This window comes from Cydia strobilella, chromosome 13 (assembly GCF_947568885.1).
Source record: "Cydia strobilella chromosome 13, ilCydStro3.1, whole genome shotgun sequence".
Lineage (NCBI taxonomy): Eukaryota > Metazoa > Arthropoda > Insecta > Lepidoptera > Tortricidae > Cydia > Cydia strobilella.
This window is the reverse complement of record NC_086053.1, coordinates 5,763,534-5,782,564: the sequence shown is the minus strand read 5'-3', so window position 1 is coordinate 5,782,564 and position 19,031 is coordinate 5,763,534. Positions and strand designations below refer to the sequence as shown.

Genomic DNA, 19,031 nt, shown 5'->3' with positions numbered 1-19,031 from the left:
ACCATGATAGCTAGACGCTAGACAGTTGAAATTTTTACAGATGATGAAGAGCGAGTCGGACTTGCCCACCGAGTGTTCCTTACTTTTTAGTGCTATTGACAGACAGACAAACAGATGGACAGTGGAGTCTTAGTAATAGGCACATAATAGGGTCCCTTTTACCCTTTGGCTTCGGAACCCTAAAAACAGAATAAAATAAATATTTATATTTAATATTTTTCCCATACAACAAACGTGATTTTTTTTGCCGTTTTTTGCATAATGGCTCGGAACCCTTTTTGCGCGAGTACGACTCACACTTGGCCGGTATTTTTAGTATCTAAAAATATTTTTTTAATTTTTTCATTACGTGGCAACATTTCATTCATACGTCAAGTCAAATGACAGATGCGACAACAAGAAATTGTATTTATTTTCTTCAATTAAAGCTACGGAAAACTAAATTTAAGCCATAAATAAGTACTTTTTTTAACAATGTCTGTGCCACCGCAAGCGTTTGTTAATAAAAACAAGAAGCATTTTCTCGGAATCCCAGCACCTTTAGGTTATGTTGCTGGTGTTGGCAGAGGGTACGCATTTTATACAATTTTATAAGATTTTTGTTAATATCAATGCTTATATGTAATTGCAACTAATCTTAAACATTTCAGAGCGACTGGTTTCACTACTCGATCTGATATCGGTCCCGCTCGAGATGCCAACGACGTATCGTAAGTGTAAATAAACAATACTATTGTAAAATTGTTTCCCTTCCAAAATTGATACCTACTAATACTATTACCTTTTATTAACTGTTTAGCGACGACCGACATGCGCCACCTGCTGCGAAACGCAAGAAAAACGAGGAAGAAGATGATGATGAAGACTTGAATGATTCTAACTATGATGAGTTCTCGGGTTACAGTGGATCACTGTTCTCAAAGGTACTTAATGATAAAGAAATTTTATAACTAGCTGCTATCACATATGTTATCCACATTGGACAAAGTGTTCTAGAAACTAGTCTATGTTAATATTGTTAATGTATGCGTATCACTAAACTAATTGTTTATGGCATAGGCATTCTTGATTTTGGTGTCATGAATATTGCTGGGATACTTTGAGTTATTTACAACACCTTTAAAGATTGGGGAAATCGGCTTTATACTGACTGTATATGGGTCAAGCTTGAAAATAAATGAAATAAAATATCTATGTGAAATTATTTTGATAGAATATTGCCTTCACTTCTTAAGCAATAGCAGGGGTGTGAAACTCCTGGCTTTGGGCAAACTCGGCTCCGTTCGACTTGGCAATGTTTCGAGCAATTATTAGGGTTGGCACAACTTGACGGCCCTTTGCGTGCACAACCACAGATAAGATAATGACTTTAATTTTGACAACCCTAAATAACCGAGATAGTGCCTTATATTAGAAAGGGATAGCATGATTCGAGCCTGAACCGCTGTCAAGCTTCGGTTTTGTAGGAAATTTCCTTTCTGTACGGTAGTACTATTATTTATTCTGTGGCAATAGAAAAGGATAGGTAAATTAATAAAATATCTGCCACATTTAGGATCCATATGACAAAGATGATGCAGAGGCTGATGCCATTTATGAGTCCATTGACAAGAGAATGGATGAGAAGCGAAAAGAGTACAGAGAAAAACGACTCAAAGAAGACTTGGAAAGATATCGTCAAGAAAGGTAAGAAGGCTGTAAAATGGAGTACAATAGAAATTGGCAAACAATGTAAACTAACATGACAGATTATGTTAGCATTGGACATATAACCTAACTTACCTAACATTTTTAAAAAGGTTGTTTTAAAGAGAAACATTAATAATTATCATAAACTGAAATAAAATAATTCATAGAAAATAATTTAATTTGTTCTTAGAGTAATAATTATCATATTTATTAACTAGAAATTGATATAAATAAATAACTCTCTTTAACTGTATGTTTTCCTAAAATGTTGCAAGATTTCGAAGTAATGAATGTAAATTGGATTTTTTACATCAGTGGTTACACATTGGTGGACTACTCCGACCCATCTAACAAAAACTGCCAAATTCGGGACCCACCTCTTAGCCGTTTTAAAAAGGGGGCATAAATTGATAACGCTCAGATAGCCCTTTCGGTCGGAATGTTGTCTTATGTTTCAGGGCCCACTCAAAATTCGTTTGCGACCCACCGATGGGTTACGACCCATAGTTTGAGAAATGCTGGTTTACATTTTTTGCTATTTCTATTGAACTCCAGTTTATATTTTGATGACATTCAATGGTTTTATAGCAGGGCATTACTTGCTCTAACATCTGTTGACTACACCTACAAATATCGGCCAGAGAGTATAGGTACAAATTAAGGCTTCTACATACCTTGCAACAAATGTAATGCGATTTTAGATAAAGGCTGGCTTATTAAATATATTAAATAATGGGTCACTCAAGTATTTTAAGTCGAAAAACGCTCGACATGTTTCACTCCGTACCGAGGATCATCAGGAGCCCCCCCCCCCCTGCCGCCACCGGCGCCCGCGCCGAGTCATCGCGCGCGGAGGGCTGCGGCCCGCAGTTGCAGACTGCGCCGGTCCGTCACCATCAACGCAAGCTCTTGATGATACTCCTCGGTACGGAGTGAAACGTGTCGAGCGTTTTTCGACTTAAAATACGTGAATGACCTGTTATTAATATATTTAATATGTCTGTGTCTCACGGAAGTTTTGTTATTAAAAAGGCTGGCTTATAAATAGGAGTTACGAATTCAATCAAACAATTGATCAAATGCCGCAATGCATTGCAAATCACATGCGATTTGGAGAGGTCATTAAGTGACTGATTTTAGTACTAGTTGATTGATTTATGGCTGTACTTTACCCAATAATTTATTTCCAGACCGAAAATACAACAGCAATTTTCTGACCTAAAGCGAGAATTGAAAACGGTATCGGAGGACGAATGGTCTGCAATTCCTGAAGTGGGTGATGCGCGTAACAGAAAACAACGTAACCCTCGCGCTGAGAAGTTTACCCCATTGCCGGACAGTGTACTGTCCAGAAACTTGGGAGGAGAGTCCTCTTCATCCATTGACCCTAATTCAGGCTTGGCTTCTATGATGCCTGGTGTTATGACTCCGGGGATGTTGACTCCGTCTGGTAAGTTGTTTATAAGTGTGTACGGTCGCTATCAAATATATCAGAGGGCCAAGGCGCTCACAAATATCTGAACATGCCTCTATTGTCAAGGTGTTAGAGTGCGTTATATTTTTGAGTATCTTTCCCGATCCGATATATCTAATGGCAACTGTATCTGTGTGTATGTGATAAAGGAATACTATAAAAACGTGGAGTATGCAAAATAGTTTTAAAGTATATTCCCGAAAATTTTACACCTTAAGCAGATGGCGTTGTGCCCACCATACATTCTGTTGTATTGTTAAACTGAATGGTTAAGGGACCGATTAATGTACGGGGTTGTACTGCGCCATCTAGTTCCGCCGTCCAATCTGCGGCTATTTTGCACTATGTTACGCCTGGTATATGATGTTTTCTAAACCCAAAACGTATTTTCATTCCTCCTTTTTCCTGCTCTTTTCTTAATTTATTTTTCTTTTCAGGTGACCTGGACTTACGTAAGATCGGTCAAGCGAGAAACACCCTTATGACAGTGAAACTGTCCCAGGTTTCTGACTCGGTCACCGGTCAAACTGTAGTCGATCCCAAAGGTTATCTTACGGATCTCCAGTCCATGATACCCACATATGGAGGGGACATTAATGACATAAAGAAAGCTAGGTTGCTCCTAAAGTCTGTGCGTGAGACGAATCCGAACCACCCGCCCGCTTGGATTGCTAGTGCTCGATTAGAAGAAGTTACTGGTGAGTTACCTTTTTTACGACATGTGTGTTTATTTTAATACTTTTTAGCGTTCCATACCCAAAGGGTAAAAACGGGACCCTATTACTAAGACTTCACTGTCTGTCTGTCTGTCTGTCCGTCTGTCACCAGGCCGTATCTTACGAACCATGATAGCTAGACAGTTGAAATTTTCACAGATGTATTTCTTTCCTGTAAAATAAATATTTAAGTGGGGCTCCCATACAACAAACGTGACTTTTTTGCCGTTTTATTGCGTAATGGTACGGAACCCTTCGTGCGCGAGCCCGACTCGCACTTGGCCGGTTTTTTCAGAAAATACAAAATAGTATTAGTACACCTAATAAAGAAAAGTTTGTCGAGTGCTACTGTTCGTTAACAAACTGTCATGGAGTTTGGTAAAATATGCATTTTACTGTTAAAATTTTCTTTAAAAAAAAATGAAAATATTGTGTCCCACCTTTCTACCATGAAACTACGGTATGAAACTTGGCATGCATGTAGCTTGTATATAAAAAAGTGGACAGAAATCGTCAAGATTCTTTCATGGTACGAGGGGTGTTTTGCTACTGTTCCCACGCTACTGAATGCAGATGGCGGTTATTACGAACTTTCGAATTTAAAACTTCTCATGAATAATGGCTCTTTATACAGGCAAAGTACAGTCAGCCCGTAACCTCATCATGAAGGGTTGCGAAGTGAACCCAAGCAGTGAAGAGCTTTGGCTGGAAGCGGCCAGATTACAGCCCATAGACACTGCTCGCGCTGTCATAGCACATGCTGCTAGGAATCTACCGCACAGTGTGAGGATCTGGGTGAAGGCTGCAGATTTGGAGCAGGAGCCTAAAGTAAGATATTCACTTGAATAATTTGTCTCGAACACATAGAACCACAGAAGTATAGACATCGCGCTGCGGCCATGACAGATCGTGCTGCACGAAAACTTCTCCAGAAGGTCGAAAGAGTAGAATAGCTAAAACAAATATATAAATACAGATAGAGGAATTACACCAACTTACATTTATTTTAACATTAAGGGAATAAAAATAAAGATCTAAATCACCAACCGGTTGGAGAACTAGAAGAGCGTCTTACAAAACTAGTAGTTTGAAACTTATATACAAAAGATACATTCATCATTTAACCTTTTCGCCGCCGTTGACTTGATATAAAGTCAGTACCTTTCGTGTCCCACACGCCAGGACTTGATATGTTATACGGGTTGTTTACGTGCAATTTTTGTCATGGCGTTGATGACACTTTATTACTTCATTGATGATTGGTGTCTATATATATTTTATATAGTATATATGTATATTATATGTGATTATATGTTATTTTTATTTTATTTTTGCTGTTGTATTTGTAGCACCGCCCACAATTTCTCTGCTTAGCCTTAAGGTTGACTGGTAGAGAATGCCTTATGGCATTAAGTCCGCCTTTTGTACTGTAAGGTTTTCTTTTGTGCAATAAAGATGTGGCGGCGAAAAGGTTAACAGCTAAAGTGCGCGACGAAGAGCGGCGCTGTAATAAAATAAGGAATGTAATTTCTAAATAAAAGGTTCAAATTCCTTTGGCTTTTTAAATGACGCGTCCCTTCAACACTTATACATCATACTTCTTTCTTTACAGGCTAAACGACGAGTCTACCGCAAGGCTCTCGAGCATATACCCAACTCAGTCCGTCTTTGGAAGGCCGCAGTCGAACTTGAAAACCCGGAAGACGCCCGCATCCTCCTCTCTCGCGCCGTGGAATGTTGTCCTACCAGTGTAGAGCTGTGGCTGGCCTTAGCAAGGCTCGAGACGTATGAAAACGCGAGGAAAGTCTTGAATAAGGCTAGAGAGAATATTCCGACGGATAGGCAGATTTGGGTGACTGCTGCGAAGCTTGAAGAGGCCCATGGTAAGTTTAGTTTGTTTAAAACTTTCTCCTCTCTCGCGCAGTGTTAATGCTGCCCTACCAGTATTTATGGCTGACTTTAGCAAGGCTCGGAAAGTCTTGAATAAGGCTATAGAAAATATTCCAACGGATAGGCAGATTTGGGTGAATGCTGCTAAGCTTGAAGAAGCTCATGGTAAGTTTAATTTGTTAGAATAATTAAAATCTTATCTTATCTTGCGCCCTGGAATGTTGCTCGACCAGTGTAGAGCTGTGGCTGACTTTAGCAAGGCTCGAGGCGTATGAAAACGCGAGGAAAGTCTTGAATAAGGCTAGAGATAATATTCCTACGGATAGGCAGATTTGGGGGACTACTGCTAAGATTAAAAAAAAAATATTATCCTCTATATTGCTAGAAAAGCAGATAACGAGATTTTGGATTTTCGGAGTCTACAACATGGAACAACAGTTAACTTTAGCTAGGCTTGACATGACAGAAAAGTTGTATACCTCGTGTATAGCACCTACTAAAAGGTACCTAAAAGGTAAAGGTAAGTTTAGTATTTTTTATAATAGTTATCTAAAAGTGTTAAACACGTCCGTGTCTCAAAAACCATATTGCTTTTTTGCAGGCAACACACACATGGTAGAAAAGATCGTAGACCGAGCGATCACATCGCTAAGCTCTAACGGAGTGGAAATCAATCGCGAGCACTGGTTCAAAGAAGCAATGGAGGCAGAAAAATCCGGCGCGGTTCATACTTGCCAGGTGACTATCGACCTTATGCTGTTTTTTAAATTAAATTACTGCGAACACTGGTTCAAGGAGACTATTTAGGCAGAAAAATCCGGCGCCGTTCACACTTGCCAGGTGACTGTCGACCTTATGCTGTTTGCTATATGAATCATTTTAGATTACTATACGCAATGGTAGAAAAGATCATAGACCGAGGGATCACATCGCTAAGCGCCAACGGAGTTGAGATCAACTGTGAGCACTGGTTTATGGAAGCTATGGAGGCGGAGATATTGTGTGCGGTTCATACCTGCCAGGACTATTGACTTTTTTGAATAAACCAAAGTTATGGCGCCATCGCTCGAAAAGATGACACCTTTGGCCTATACTCGAGTAGATGGCGATACTTTTTGATATTTAACAAATTTTACACATACCTATCAGTAAAAGAATAAGGATCAAAGTCAAATGGCGTTCTAAAAGTTTTAATCATACGTCAAAGAATGACAGTAAACTGACGTTGACTACAAAATTTACTTTGTTAATACGCCTCTCATACGCCTCTATTTAAAATGTTCTTTGCTACAATAAAACCAGATTGAAACTGATGCTTTAATTCTTAAGGTTAATAATTGATGTTATTTACAGGCGATCATCAGATCTGTTATTGGACAAGGTATTGAACAAGAAGATCAAAAACACACTTGGATGGAGGATGCGGAAGCAGTAAGTTTCATTTTATTAAATTAATTTGTAAATGTAGTAAATTAATAGCAATGTTTACAAATTAATTGATACCAATTTATGATTCGAGCGATTTATGAAAGCGCTGGTGGCCTAGCGGTAAGAGCGTGCGACTTTCAATCCGGAGGTCGCGAGTTCAAACCCCGGCTCGTACCAATGAGTTTTTCGGAACTTATGTACGAAATATCATTTGGAATTTACCAGTCGCTTTTCGGTGAAGGAAAACATCGTGAGGAAACCGGACTAATCCTATTAAGGCCTAATTTTCCCTCTGGGTTGGAAGGTCAGATGGCAGTCGATTTCGTAAAGCTAGTGCCTACGTCTATTCTTGGGATTAGTTGTCAAGCGGACCCCAGGCTCCCATGAGCCGTGGCTAAATGCCGGGATAACGCGAGGAAGATGATGACCAATTTATGATTCAATCTAAGCTATATTCTAACATAATCGTCATTACAGCCTTTATTAACTACCGGGCTGAAATTTCATGGCTATTACTTACTATGAATTTTAATTATGCATCTTGTTTCCAGTGCGCAAACGAAGGCGCATACGAATGCGCCCGCGCAGTCTACGGCTACGCGCTCTCAGTGTTCCCTTCAAAGAAGTCTATCTGGTTACGCGCCGCGTACTTAGAGAAACAACATGGCTCCCGCGCCAGTCTAGAAACTTTGTTGCAAAGGGCTGTTGCACATTGTCCTAAATCTGAGGTGCTGTGGCTTATGGGGGCCAAATCTAAATGGCTGGCTGGTAAGAACATTATTTTCTATTTCCTCTGTATTTCCTTTAAAGAAGTACATCTTGTTACGCGCCGCGTACTTAGAGATACAACATGGAACGCCCGCAAGTTTGGAAGCGTTGCTGCAAAAGGCTGTGGCGCATTGTCCTAAATCTGAGGTGCTTTGGCTTATGGGGGTCATATCTAAATGGCTGGCTGGTAAGAACTTTATTTTTCTACAGCTCTGCGCATTCCGTGTTCCGTTCAAAGAAATCTATCTGGTTACGCGCCGCGTAGTTAGAGAAACAACATGGTACCCGATATTAGATTATTCAATATTGTTTTACGGTTATAATAATAAATAACTGATCTGCAGTAAAACCACCATTTGGTTTTTGGGTCATTCTATTTTAATTGCCAACCAGCTATGAGACTATTGCCCTTGTAAGGGTGTTATTCCACCTTTCCAATTTTTCTGTCCAATGTGTATTTGCGTCTCACATTTTGCTTGGTGAGAGTGAGACGCAAGACGCAATGCACATTGGACCAAGAAATTGAATACCAACCTAAGACCGTAAACACCGTTCGAATATATTTATTCATGATTTACTTGTTTCCCTTCATAGGTGATGTCCCAGCGGCTCGCGGTATCCTGTCCCTAGCTTTCCAGGCCAATCCGAACTCGGAGGAAATTTGGCTCGCTGCTGTGAAACTCGAGAGCGAGAACAAAGAATACGACAGAGCGAGACGGCTGCTGGCTAAAGCTCGAGCATCGGCACCGACACCTAGGGTATGATATAAAATTAGCTCCATGCATGTTTTTTTTTTTAATTTTTCTAATCATAATTTATATCGTTTGAACACCGAAAAAAATAAGAATACTTTTGTAAACCTTCACATTATTTTATTAAAAAATATTTAAAATGTTAAAAAATTTTGAGCGGTTGAAACGCTCATAATTTTTGGCGCTGACGTTTACTACTAATAATGACACTTACGTGAAATAATCTGTCGAGCGCGTGACGTCACGTGACGTTTCGCGCGTTTCGCTGACTAGCTTTTCGCAGGCAAATTTTTGTATACTTTTTATTTATTATTATTTACCTACTACTATATTTATTTAAACAAACCTTGGCTGGACTAGGAATTCCCATCATTAAAGTTACTAAAGACCTCGCTTTACTCGCCCGTTTATAAACCACTCCGCCGCCGTTGCCTTTCATCGTACTAATACAAACATCCTATTTATTCAACAGGTAATGATAAAGTCCGCCAAACTGGAATGGGCGCTCAACAATCTAGAAGTCTCCTTGAAACTCCTAGAGGAAGCCATCAAAGTGTTTGCCGACTACGCGAAGCTACACATGATGAAAGGGCAGATAGAGGAGCAGATGGGCAAGGATGAGGACGCGCATAACACTTATACACAGGGGGTAAGGTTCAATTTTGCTTGAAACTTCTACAGGAAGTCATCAGTGTTCGGTGACTACGCGAAGCTACACATGATGAAAGGCAGATCGAGAAGCAGATGGGCAAGGATGGAGACGCGCATAACACTTATACGCAGGGGGTAACGTTCAAATTTGCTTGTTTGGAGCAGGAAATACATACAAAGCTTGCTACTCAAATTGTAACTTAGAGCTAAGAATGTTAGAGTATTATACCTATGCATTGTTTTTATTTCTTATAAAAGATAAAAGGCAATGATAATCACAAAACATGTACGAACATGTACAGACAACAAAAGCAGAGAAACCGAACATTAAATGCGCATCACGAAATGGACCCAACTCAAACTCTATGACACCAGCGCTGGTCTTCAAAATAAAATTTTCGAATACCAATATTTTTCAACAACGATTTTCGACTAAGCTTCAGAACTAATTTTTGAGTCATTTGTAGATGTAATTCAAAATATTTGGATGTTCACAAATTGCATTTTAAGAAAATATGAGCGTAATCCTAAAATAAGTAATTGTTACAGTTGAAGAAATGTGCTACCAGCGTTCCCATGTGGATATTACTGTCGCGGCTGGAGGAGAAATTAAAACACATCACGAAAGCCAGATCGGTTCTCGAGAAGGCTAGACTTAGGAATCCAAAGAATGCTGATCTATGGTAAGTTACTAGTACCAAAGAATTATTAATTGTTTAACTGCCTCCTAGCCAAGTCGGTAGTGAGTTGACACTACCTACTTTTTTCGTAGACTTTGCTGCTAACCGTGGTCAAAAAAGAGAAAGATAAGTATTTGGTCTTTACGCAGTATCCTTTTATGTATACAATAGACCGCAGAAATTTAGCGTTGTTGTTTCGCTTGTAAATTCCAGTATGTGCCTTTTTTTTTGACGGAGTGGGAATGCACTTACGCACGGTGTGTAGGACTCGCCGCTCCTTTTTGGGGGAGAATATGGCTCTGCCCACTAAACCAACTCCGGCGTTTCACCCTCTTTGCCGTTCTTGAGGGCGCACTGGGATCGATAACATTCCACCACGCCCTCCGCCGCTATGTGACCTGTCAAATATTAAGAACAGAAAACCTTATGCATTTGTTTTCAGGGTTTCTTTTCAGTTTTCTAAAATCGAGCACGTGTCGGCATTTACAAGCGCACCGAAATTAGGCTTTTATTTACTTTTCAGGTTAGAAAGTGTGCGTCTAGAAAGGCGGAACGGCAGCGCGGAGATATCTAACGCCGTAATGGCCAAAGCTCTGCAGGAATGTCCGACCGCGGGCCGCCTGTGGGCCGACGCCATCTTCATGGAGTCACGCCCGCAGAGGAAGACCAAGAGCGTAAGTTACAGTGACAATATACACTATTGATTAATATTGTATTGTGATATTTTTGTATCTAAAGCCATATTGGCATACAGACGTGGTCGCTCGTAAAGAGTCTATAAAGGTTACTAAATGCAATCAGAGTTTCTTTGCGAGATCCAATTTTAAATGACATTCCCCAGAGAATTAAGCTCACTTCGCTCATTGAACCGTTGGCCGCTAGGACAAAGAGGTTCTTTAATCTTCTCGACGCCGTGTCAAACACAAAAGCTGTCACTCTAACGCCACGCCACCGAAGTGTCAAAACTGAAATTGAACTTTATGCGAACTCACGTAGGTCTATGTTGCTCTGTGGTCTGTGATATATCGGTCATTGGCGTCCAAAAGGTTAATAGCAACTGCGAATCGGAGGACGCAACAAGGTAGACCGATGATCTGGTTAAGATGCTCTGGTTGATTCCTCTCATCTCCGCTCGTCTTCGCCTCAGTGGAAAGGCAACCTGAGACTACCCGGTTCGTAGCCATCCGTACGTATCCGTAAAAAAACAATGACGGGGAAAACATAAAAATAATCCGGTCAACCAGTGAATTTGTTGACTAAGCTTTTAGGTTGAAATTCAGTTGTACATAACTATTTGATTACAAGATTTCAAATACTGATTTTACTGTGTAAGCTATAAGGTTGAAATTCATTTGTCCACAGGTGGACGCCCTTAAAAAATGCGAGCACGACGCCTACGTATTGCTGGCTGTTTCGCAACTCTTCTGGACTGAGAGGAAGCTGAACAAGTGCAGAGAGTGGTTCAACCGCACGGTAACTCGCTTTGTTAAAATTATTTTGTACACAAAAATCAATTTTTGACTATGTAATGGGAAACGGTCGGCGCCATTGATCGATGGAGCCTTGTGCTTTGTCGCCCAAACGTCATGTAACTGTCATTAACGCCTCTTGACTCCCAGCACCAAGATTGTTAAACGAAATCCCGTGTCGCGATATCGCGTCAGTGGGTGGCAGATTTAACTTTGCTGCTGATGCGTGCTGTACACACTCGTCGAGAGACCCCGAGACGGGCCGAGAACGAGTGTGTACATACTGCTCTCTTCTCCTCTCGCGTCTCGTCTCGCTGGCCGTTCTCCGATTGGGTCAGAGCGGTGCCGAGATTCTCAGCACAGGGCATCAAAAGTCACTTGCGTTTCTATGTGTGAACGGCACGTCTGTACACGCGGCATGCGTCATTGTGTGAGTAAGTTGCTTAAAAACAGTACTGAGCGGTCGGCAAAAGGTCGTCAATCTGGTGTCGCGGGGCGAGGTAATTCGAATCGGTGCGGGGCGGTGCGTGGCCGTTCTGTGTACTATTACTTATTCTGTGCTCTCGGCAAGTGTGTACAGCCGGCGTGACTAAAGCTGTGGGGTTAAACCATACGCGTTAGTAGGTGTATTTGTAAAGTACTGTAGATACAGCAAATGTCGAATACCGTATTGATATTGATACTGACAAAATAAATGTATGACTTTTGAGCCTGCAGAAGTTTATACTTTTGCTATCGGCAATAATTTCAAAGTGACGTAGATGTTTTTTTCGTGAATACAATGCACAAAAATAAAGTTTACGCACGTCTCGGAACGTAAATGTATCCGACACACAAATATCCATGCACTCAGTACATATAAAAATACCACTTTATACGAATCCTTTGACTGCAAAAGCACATCCGTTATAAACCGTAGGTATCCGTAGGTACGACATCAACATCAACAAGTACATTACGCGTATAAAAAATAACATGAATAAATTTGATAGTAGGTTATTTTCCTAACTAATTTAAATTGACTACTCTTTTTTAAATTAAACGACTAAACGATTTGTTACTATGATGTTAGAAAACACGTGCGCTGTGACGTCAATGATTTGGTTTCCTTCAATACTCACTTTACTCTTTGGTCACATTCATCTCACTTGTTCCTCTTTTTTATTTTAAATCATTGAACATGCAAAGGCAGGTATATGTATCTAGTATATTTGCCCTTTTTTAAATGTATTTTCGTAATTTTGATTTCATTCTTTTCCTTATGACCTCGATTACTAGGTACAATTACCAATCTCTGTAACATTAGGTAGGTAAGCAGTCAGCAGTTTTAATCCCATTAAATTCTGTTCCGCAAATAATTTAAGTATTTGTAGCGCAGCATTTATTTATAGAACCGATTCCCGATAACATAAACACGAACAAGAATGTGATACTCACCAAGAGTCTACCAAATATGGCAAACGAACGTAGTGCCCATTACTACAACATGCTGCTCGGCGATTAGTTACTATGGAGTTGGGTAAAACAGAGACGCTTTCCAGATAGATTTTTAGTCAATGTACGAAAATCTATCTGTAAAGCGTCTATTCTTCAGAGAGTATCGCGTGATATCACAAGTCTCATATTGTGTAGAATCCTCCTCTTTTATATGAGTTTTACCGATTTAAATTTCACCTTCAGTTTCTAGTTTGTCCCCGGGTACTTATTTTCGTAAAACTGATTTCCCTCGTCCACAGGTAAAGATCGACGCCGACTTCGGCGACGCTTGGGCATTCTTCTACAAGTTCGAATTACTCCACGGCAACGAACAACAGCAAGAGGAAGTGAAAGCTCGCTGTAAGACCGCCGAACCGCGCCACGGCGAGTACTGGTGCAAGCACGCGAAAGACATTCAGAACTGGTGTTTTAGCACTGAACAGATTTTATTGTTAGTGGCTAAGAGCTTGCCCGTTCCTACGTGAAGTGTGTTTGATTGTCTATTTGGTAAGTGTTCGTGAATGTTTAGTATCGATAAATTATAACAGCGAGAGCAACAACACTGGTCGGTAGTTGGTAGACAGCAGAACCGCACTATGACGCGCACTGGTGTATCCATACAAAAGTCATTCAAAACTGAAGTCCCTATATAAAGATATGTATATTCTCGTGAAATATCATTGCAATACCTACATGGTTTTGTACTCAACTGTAGATCGGCAAAAAAATCGAGATAAGCTGTTAATGCACAATTTCCGTGACTGAAAAGGTCACTGAAAATTGTTATCGTCGTAGAAAGTTGTTATAGTATAAGAAATATAATTATACAGAAGTATAATCCACAATATCCTCATTCAACGACGTTTCTCCATCTGACGTTGATTTAAATAAATGTATTACAGTTGAAAACAGATAACTTTAATTAATTTGAAAATTCATGCTTTTGTAAACATAACAATAGTACAAAGTTTTAAACTCGTTCTAACTTTATTGTGTCAGGTCTTTTCAGATATTTGTGAAGTCGTGTGAAGAGAATTGTAAATAAGTGTTAATGTTCTTGAATGCATTCTGACGGCACGGGTTGCCATTAGAAGTCAATTTAGACTAATTAAACTTAATGTCTTAATCGTAATATAATGTTAGTTTCAACTGTTTGTGTTTTCATTTAACCTCTTTATTATGTTATGAAGGTAAATTAATTTTGATCTAATGAAGACGCTAACGTTTTGTTAAATAATATATACTTGTTTTTGCCAGAGATTGCGTCTGCGTGGAATGATTATTTCCGTGATAAAAACTATTTATATCGTTCCCTGGCACTGAAACTAGCCCACCAAATTTAATTTAAATCGGTTAATCGGATTAAGCGTGAAGAGGTAACAAACTGACAGACAGAGTTTCATTGGCATTTATATTATTAGTATGAATTTGTAACGTTCTAATTGAAATCTGAAAACAAAACCTTAATAAATGAAAATTTTGAAATAGTCAGTCAGCTTAATGATCTGTTCCACAGATATAGGTCTATTTAACACAAAACTGGCACTGGCTCAATCATAGATAACCTAGATTCCTAGATGCGTTAAGTATCGATCATGTAAACCAGATGTAAACAATCTATTGGCGCAAAACATACTGAAAATTTTTTTAGCTTCTGATTCATCGGATTGTTTACCCCATAATGCGTGTTTTGAGTAGGCAGTAATTTGATTAGAGATATCAAATATCGCTATAAATAAAGGAAGAAGAGAGGAAAAAAAGTGCCGCTTTTACAATAAACCCACCCAACACACTATATTACATATTTTTTGGTTCAATACAGATATAACTCTTTACTTCAGCATCAGATAATTCGGACATAACCACTGGACGTATTGTAAACACCTTCACTCATAAAAGTTTCTATAAATATGCGTGTTTGTGTGTGTTTGAATTATAAACGGTGCGTTGGCGCCGTGCCAGAACGCATGCGCTAAATAGCTTACGAGGATCACTTCTCTCCCGCCCCGACACCGACGCGGAACTCTGCGATGCTCAAAAGATAGTACAAAAAAGTGATAAAAGTGTTGTGAAAATGTCCCCAAAGTGCCCAGTGCCTCCCCTTCAAGAAACTACACTGTCTTTAGTAGCAAGGCAACTCATCCACGCCCTGTCCAGAGTCACCGCCGACGAAGATGTGGCCATGCTCTTCGCGATGGTCTCGTCGTATTACGAGCAAATGGGGGCTACTAGTGACATATTTCAAGATCTCATGAACTTAATACTAAACTCCGAATACCTCGACCCCTCTATAAGATATTACACAATGAAGTTACTGCTTAGAGAGAATGTGAAGACTCTTGCTACAGGCATGTTCCCATGCCCCTACTACAGGAAAGTCCTCGAGCTGATTGTTGAACAAGGGCATCATCTAACAACTCTCAATCTAAAAGGAGTATGGGTTAAAGAAGACCATCTGACTCTCATGTATCATCTGATCAAGAATCTTACAAACCTAACAGTTCTCCATATCCCTTACATCGCCAACGATGAAGTACTAAAATTCATCGGCGAACATAACAAACAGCTGAAACTCTTAGACGTGTCTGGTGAAACGGACATCACAGAAATCGGCATAGACGCGATGTTGTCTGGAAATCCGGAGCTGACTCGAAGCTTAACTGTGGTCAACATAGGAATGTATGGCGAAGAAAACATCGATCACACAGACGTGGCGTTGTTGATACGACGGTTACCTAACCTTACAAATCTTGGCAGTTACTCATTCGTCGGGAAATCTCTTTACTACATCTACAATAACGATTGCCCGCCCGATTTCAAAACAAAGTTACAGTACATCCATGATGCTCAGACGAACATGAGGACCATGAAAGCGATAGTAGCTTTATGTCCAAATCTAGAAACTATTTACCTTGAAGAGCCCGATTCAGGCGTGCTTGCGTTGATCAAAGAGTTTAGAGACATTAACAAAATTAAGCTTAACAAATTCCAGTGCCATGAGCTGCATCAGCTACTCGACAAAATCGGCTATAAGATTGTTACACTAATGTTATCTGGTTCGCTGGGATCATTTAACTTTACTAGGATAGCAGAAACGTGTAGGAACTTGGAAAGTTTGGAGTTCTATCAAATACAGACCGCGACGCACGAAGAAGAAGTTCCATTTACGAAACTAGAGCATATAGAAATAGTTCAAGGAAACTTATCGTCTTCGTGTCTCAAATATTTAATGTGTGGCAGCCCGAAGCTGAAGAAAATCATAATAGCCGACGAAATTAAGCTGGATGACAACGATATGTCCCGGTGAGTATAATGCATTTACGTTTCGTTCGTTTTAGATATAAATAGATATACGATTGTTGTTTTAGTCCTGAGAATCGGTTGGGACTACAAGATGAAGTTATTTACGATCCCAATCTGCCTACGCAGGCCCAATGGGCCAATGACGTGCAATTACGGCACGAGACAAATCGTTCTTTGAAGTAGAGTCGCGTAATTTCATTAATGAATTACCAGGGAAAGTTTGCTGTCCAATGACGTGACAAATAAGTGATCCAAAGACAAGTCAATCCAAAATGTATGCCAGCTGCCAAGGGCCTGACACTCTTTGATAGAGAAAGATAGTCTTATTGCGATTCCTATAAGAGGAAAGAGAAAATAGTGCCATGCTTTGTCCTCATCACCGACCGGGTGGCATCATAGGTAAGAGGCGATGGCGATATACCGAAATTTATGAGTGAAAGAGAAAAATCCTATGCTGCCCAAATTGTATATGAATATTCTTTCTCTTATCGGTGGCGCGTCTATAACTACTTGTATATACTATGTATATGCCAGCTGCACTGCCCAGTACCCACGTGGGCTTCATTCTGTCTGTTCAAAGTAGTTCAAACAAACCTAACATGGTCAAACCTAGAGCTTATTAAGCTTTCTACTTGACAATTTTCATTAAAGTAGGTATACTCAGTGGTTTATTTGTGACAAGATAAGACAGAGTTACTTCGAAGATTTAAATAAGAATGTAGTTTTAGATTCAGACCAAGCTAACTCTGCAGCGAATTTGATAGCGCAGAGCATAAACGTCAAATGTCTATGAAATTACGACGTTTAAAATAACACTTCCTCAGTCTATGCTATCAAATTCGCTGCAGAGTTAGCTTGGTCTGACTCTAGCTTTTTCAAACATGTAAGTATAATGTAAAAGTAAAAAGATTGATCGAATAAGATGAATAGTGTTATAACGACCCATAAAAACGAAACCTAAACAGAACCAACATGATTTAGACTAGTTTTTTCTCGTAATTTCCAATATTATTATAGAAGAGAGAAAGAAAAGACCTGAAAGGCCTGTGGTGAATGTTACTATTCACATAGAGTAACTTATACTAGAGCGGTACTGTCATAGTAAATTTTGTAACCCCAGTAAATTCACTGCCATCTGTCGACACACTAAAACTAAAAATGAAGATTTATAAAAATACGATAAAATGTATTTAAATATGGATAAATGATTTTTTTTATTTGCATAAATTATTTTTATGATTTTGACCCATGTTCTTTCACTGATATGCGTTAAAATTGTTAAATAACAAACGAAACCGTCAACGCCATCTATACGACATTAGGCCAAAGCTAGTAGCGCCCTCTGAACGAGAATCAAATTTTCTTGATTTTCGAGGCACGTTTTTTCCTTAGACTGTATCCATCTATTACGGAGTTATATCTATCTTTGCTATTCATAAACGCTCAACAACACAATTTTCTTAAAATTCGTTCGTCCTCATGCGTTTCAAACACATTATGTTTGTTAGAAACTTAAAAAGAATTTTAAATTTTAACTATCCGATGCATTTTTATGAAAAAAAAAAATTTTAATTTCCAGAATGCTCCGCCGCTACAAATTCGACAACCTCGAAGGCATTTGGTTCCCGAACGCACCTCGCCTAACACGGGACACCGTGGAACTACTCATGGAGTGTTGTCCCAAACTGCAGAGCTTGGGACAGCTGAGCGGCTGGCGGTTCACGCCTGATGACATGATGCTTATGAGGGCCATTATAGCAAGTACTAATATCGATCTAGTGCTATCTCCGCTCGGTATTTTCCAGCAAGGAAATTAGATAATGGGGAAAGCTAATCCTAGATGGCGCTTTCGACGATAGTACCTTCGTTAATATGGAATTTGATGGTTTGGTTGGTTAGCTTGATGGTGTAGGTGGCGCTCTTGACGATATGGTACTTTTTGTATGCAATTTGACAATAGACAATCAAATTGACAGTGGCCATCTAATATGTATGCTCAGTGCTCTGGTATCAACCCAATAGAAATGACAATGGGTCAGTTTATATACAATTTTTAAATAATGAGACCTGTTTTAAGTGAGTGTAAAACATAGGAACATAGGAAGAGGCGCACCTATACTTAACGCCGGTATTGGCTATCTGAACTCCAATGGTTTTGCCAAGCTATGTTATTGAAAAGGTTTTAATTATTACAGAATTAACATACGAAATTCGAGGAAAACTTTCTTATTTACCATCGCATGCGCTGCGACTGATTTTTTGACTGGTGCCAGGGGGCCTAGCCAAAATGACAATATAGTCTATAGAAAACTCCAATCGAAACTAAGAGTATGTATGGGAATAGTCACGTGACTTTTCGTAGCTATTACCTTCTGTCATACATATTTTACTACATTTTTACTTTTCGATGTACGTTTGTTATCTTGGCTAGGCCCCCTAACGCGTGTCTATTCGAACATAGCCAATATAATAGTTTGCAATGTCACTCTTATGAAAAAGGCAACTGAGAAAACTTACTGTCATATTTGATATCTATTGATTTTATTAATGTGCTAAAGAAAGATTTTCTGCTGCAAATTTTATATTCATTTATTCGATACTTAACAATTGTGGGAATCACAAAACCTTAAATCTATTGATACTTTTTTGATTGCGAAAACTAGGAAATTCGCAACGAGTGGCGATAAATAACAACCGAAGGGAGTGTTTTAAATCGACACGAGTTGCGAGTTGCG

General features: G+C 39.5%; 2 protein-coding genes across 2 annotated transcripts; both read left to right on the top strand.

The window, feature by feature from the left end:
* Nucleotides 1-384: 384 nt before the first annotated feature.
* LOC134746555 (pre-mRNA-processing factor 6) lies at nucleotides 385-13,751 on the top strand. The gene is made up of 17 exons (XM_063680968.1): nucleotides 385-569; nucleotides 651-710; nucleotides 800-923; nucleotides 1,556-1,686; nucleotides 2,880-3,139; nucleotides 3,601-3,861; nucleotides 4,514-4,707; nucleotides 5,492-5,762; nucleotides 6,371-6,507; nucleotides 7,123-7,200; nucleotides 7,749-7,965; nucleotides 8,560-8,723; nucleotides 9,190-9,366; nucleotides 9,918-10,051; nucleotides 10,572-10,722; nucleotides 11,411-11,521; nucleotides 13,254-13,751. Exons 1-17 carry the CDS (start codon nucleotides 475-477, stop codon nucleotides 13,476-13,478), a joined length of 2,790 nt encoding a protein of 929 aa, XP_063537038.1. The 5' UTR covers nucleotides 385-474; the 3' UTR covers nucleotides 13,479-13,751.
* A 1,088-nt stretch (nucleotides 13,752-14,839) lies between these two features.
* LOC134746553 (uncharacterized) lies at nucleotides 14,840-19,029 on the top strand. The gene is made up of 2 exons (XM_063680966.1): nucleotides 14,840-16,296; nucleotides 17,876-19,029. The coding sequence occupies exons 1-2, from the start codon at nucleotides 15,068-15,070 to the stop codon at nucleotides 18,111-18,113; spliced, it is 1,467 nt and encodes a 488-aa protein (XP_063537036.1). The 5' UTR covers nucleotides 14,840-15,067; the 3' UTR covers nucleotides 18,114-19,029.
* The last annotated feature ends 2 nt before the right edge of the window (nucleotides 19,030-19,031 follow it).

What these genes read in the sequence shown, in the direction of transcription:
- LOC134746555 (XM_063680968.1), top strand. Translation starts at nt 475, where the DNA reads ATGTCTGTGCCACCGCAAGCGTTTGTTAATAAAAACAAGAAGCATTTT. An exon ending in GAAGCTTGAAGAGGCCCATG is followed by an intron (nt 5,763 to 6,370) that starts GTAAGTTTAGTT and finishes GCTTTTTTGCAG; the next exon opens with GCAACACACACATGGTAGAA. An exon ending in CAAATCTAAATGGCTGGCTG is followed by an intron (nt 7,966 to 8,559) that starts GTAAGAACATTA and finishes TTCCCTTCATAG; the next exon opens with GTGATGTCCCAGCGGCTCGC.
- LOC134746553 (XM_063680966.1), top strand. Translation starts at nt 15,068, where the DNA reads ATGTCCCCAAAGTGCCCAGTGCCTCCCCTTCAAGAAACTACACTGTCT. An exon ending in GATGACAACGATATGTCCCG is followed by an intron (nt 16,297 to 17,875) that starts GTGAGTATAATG and finishes TTTAATTTCCAG; the next exon opens with AATGCTCCGCCGCTACAAAT.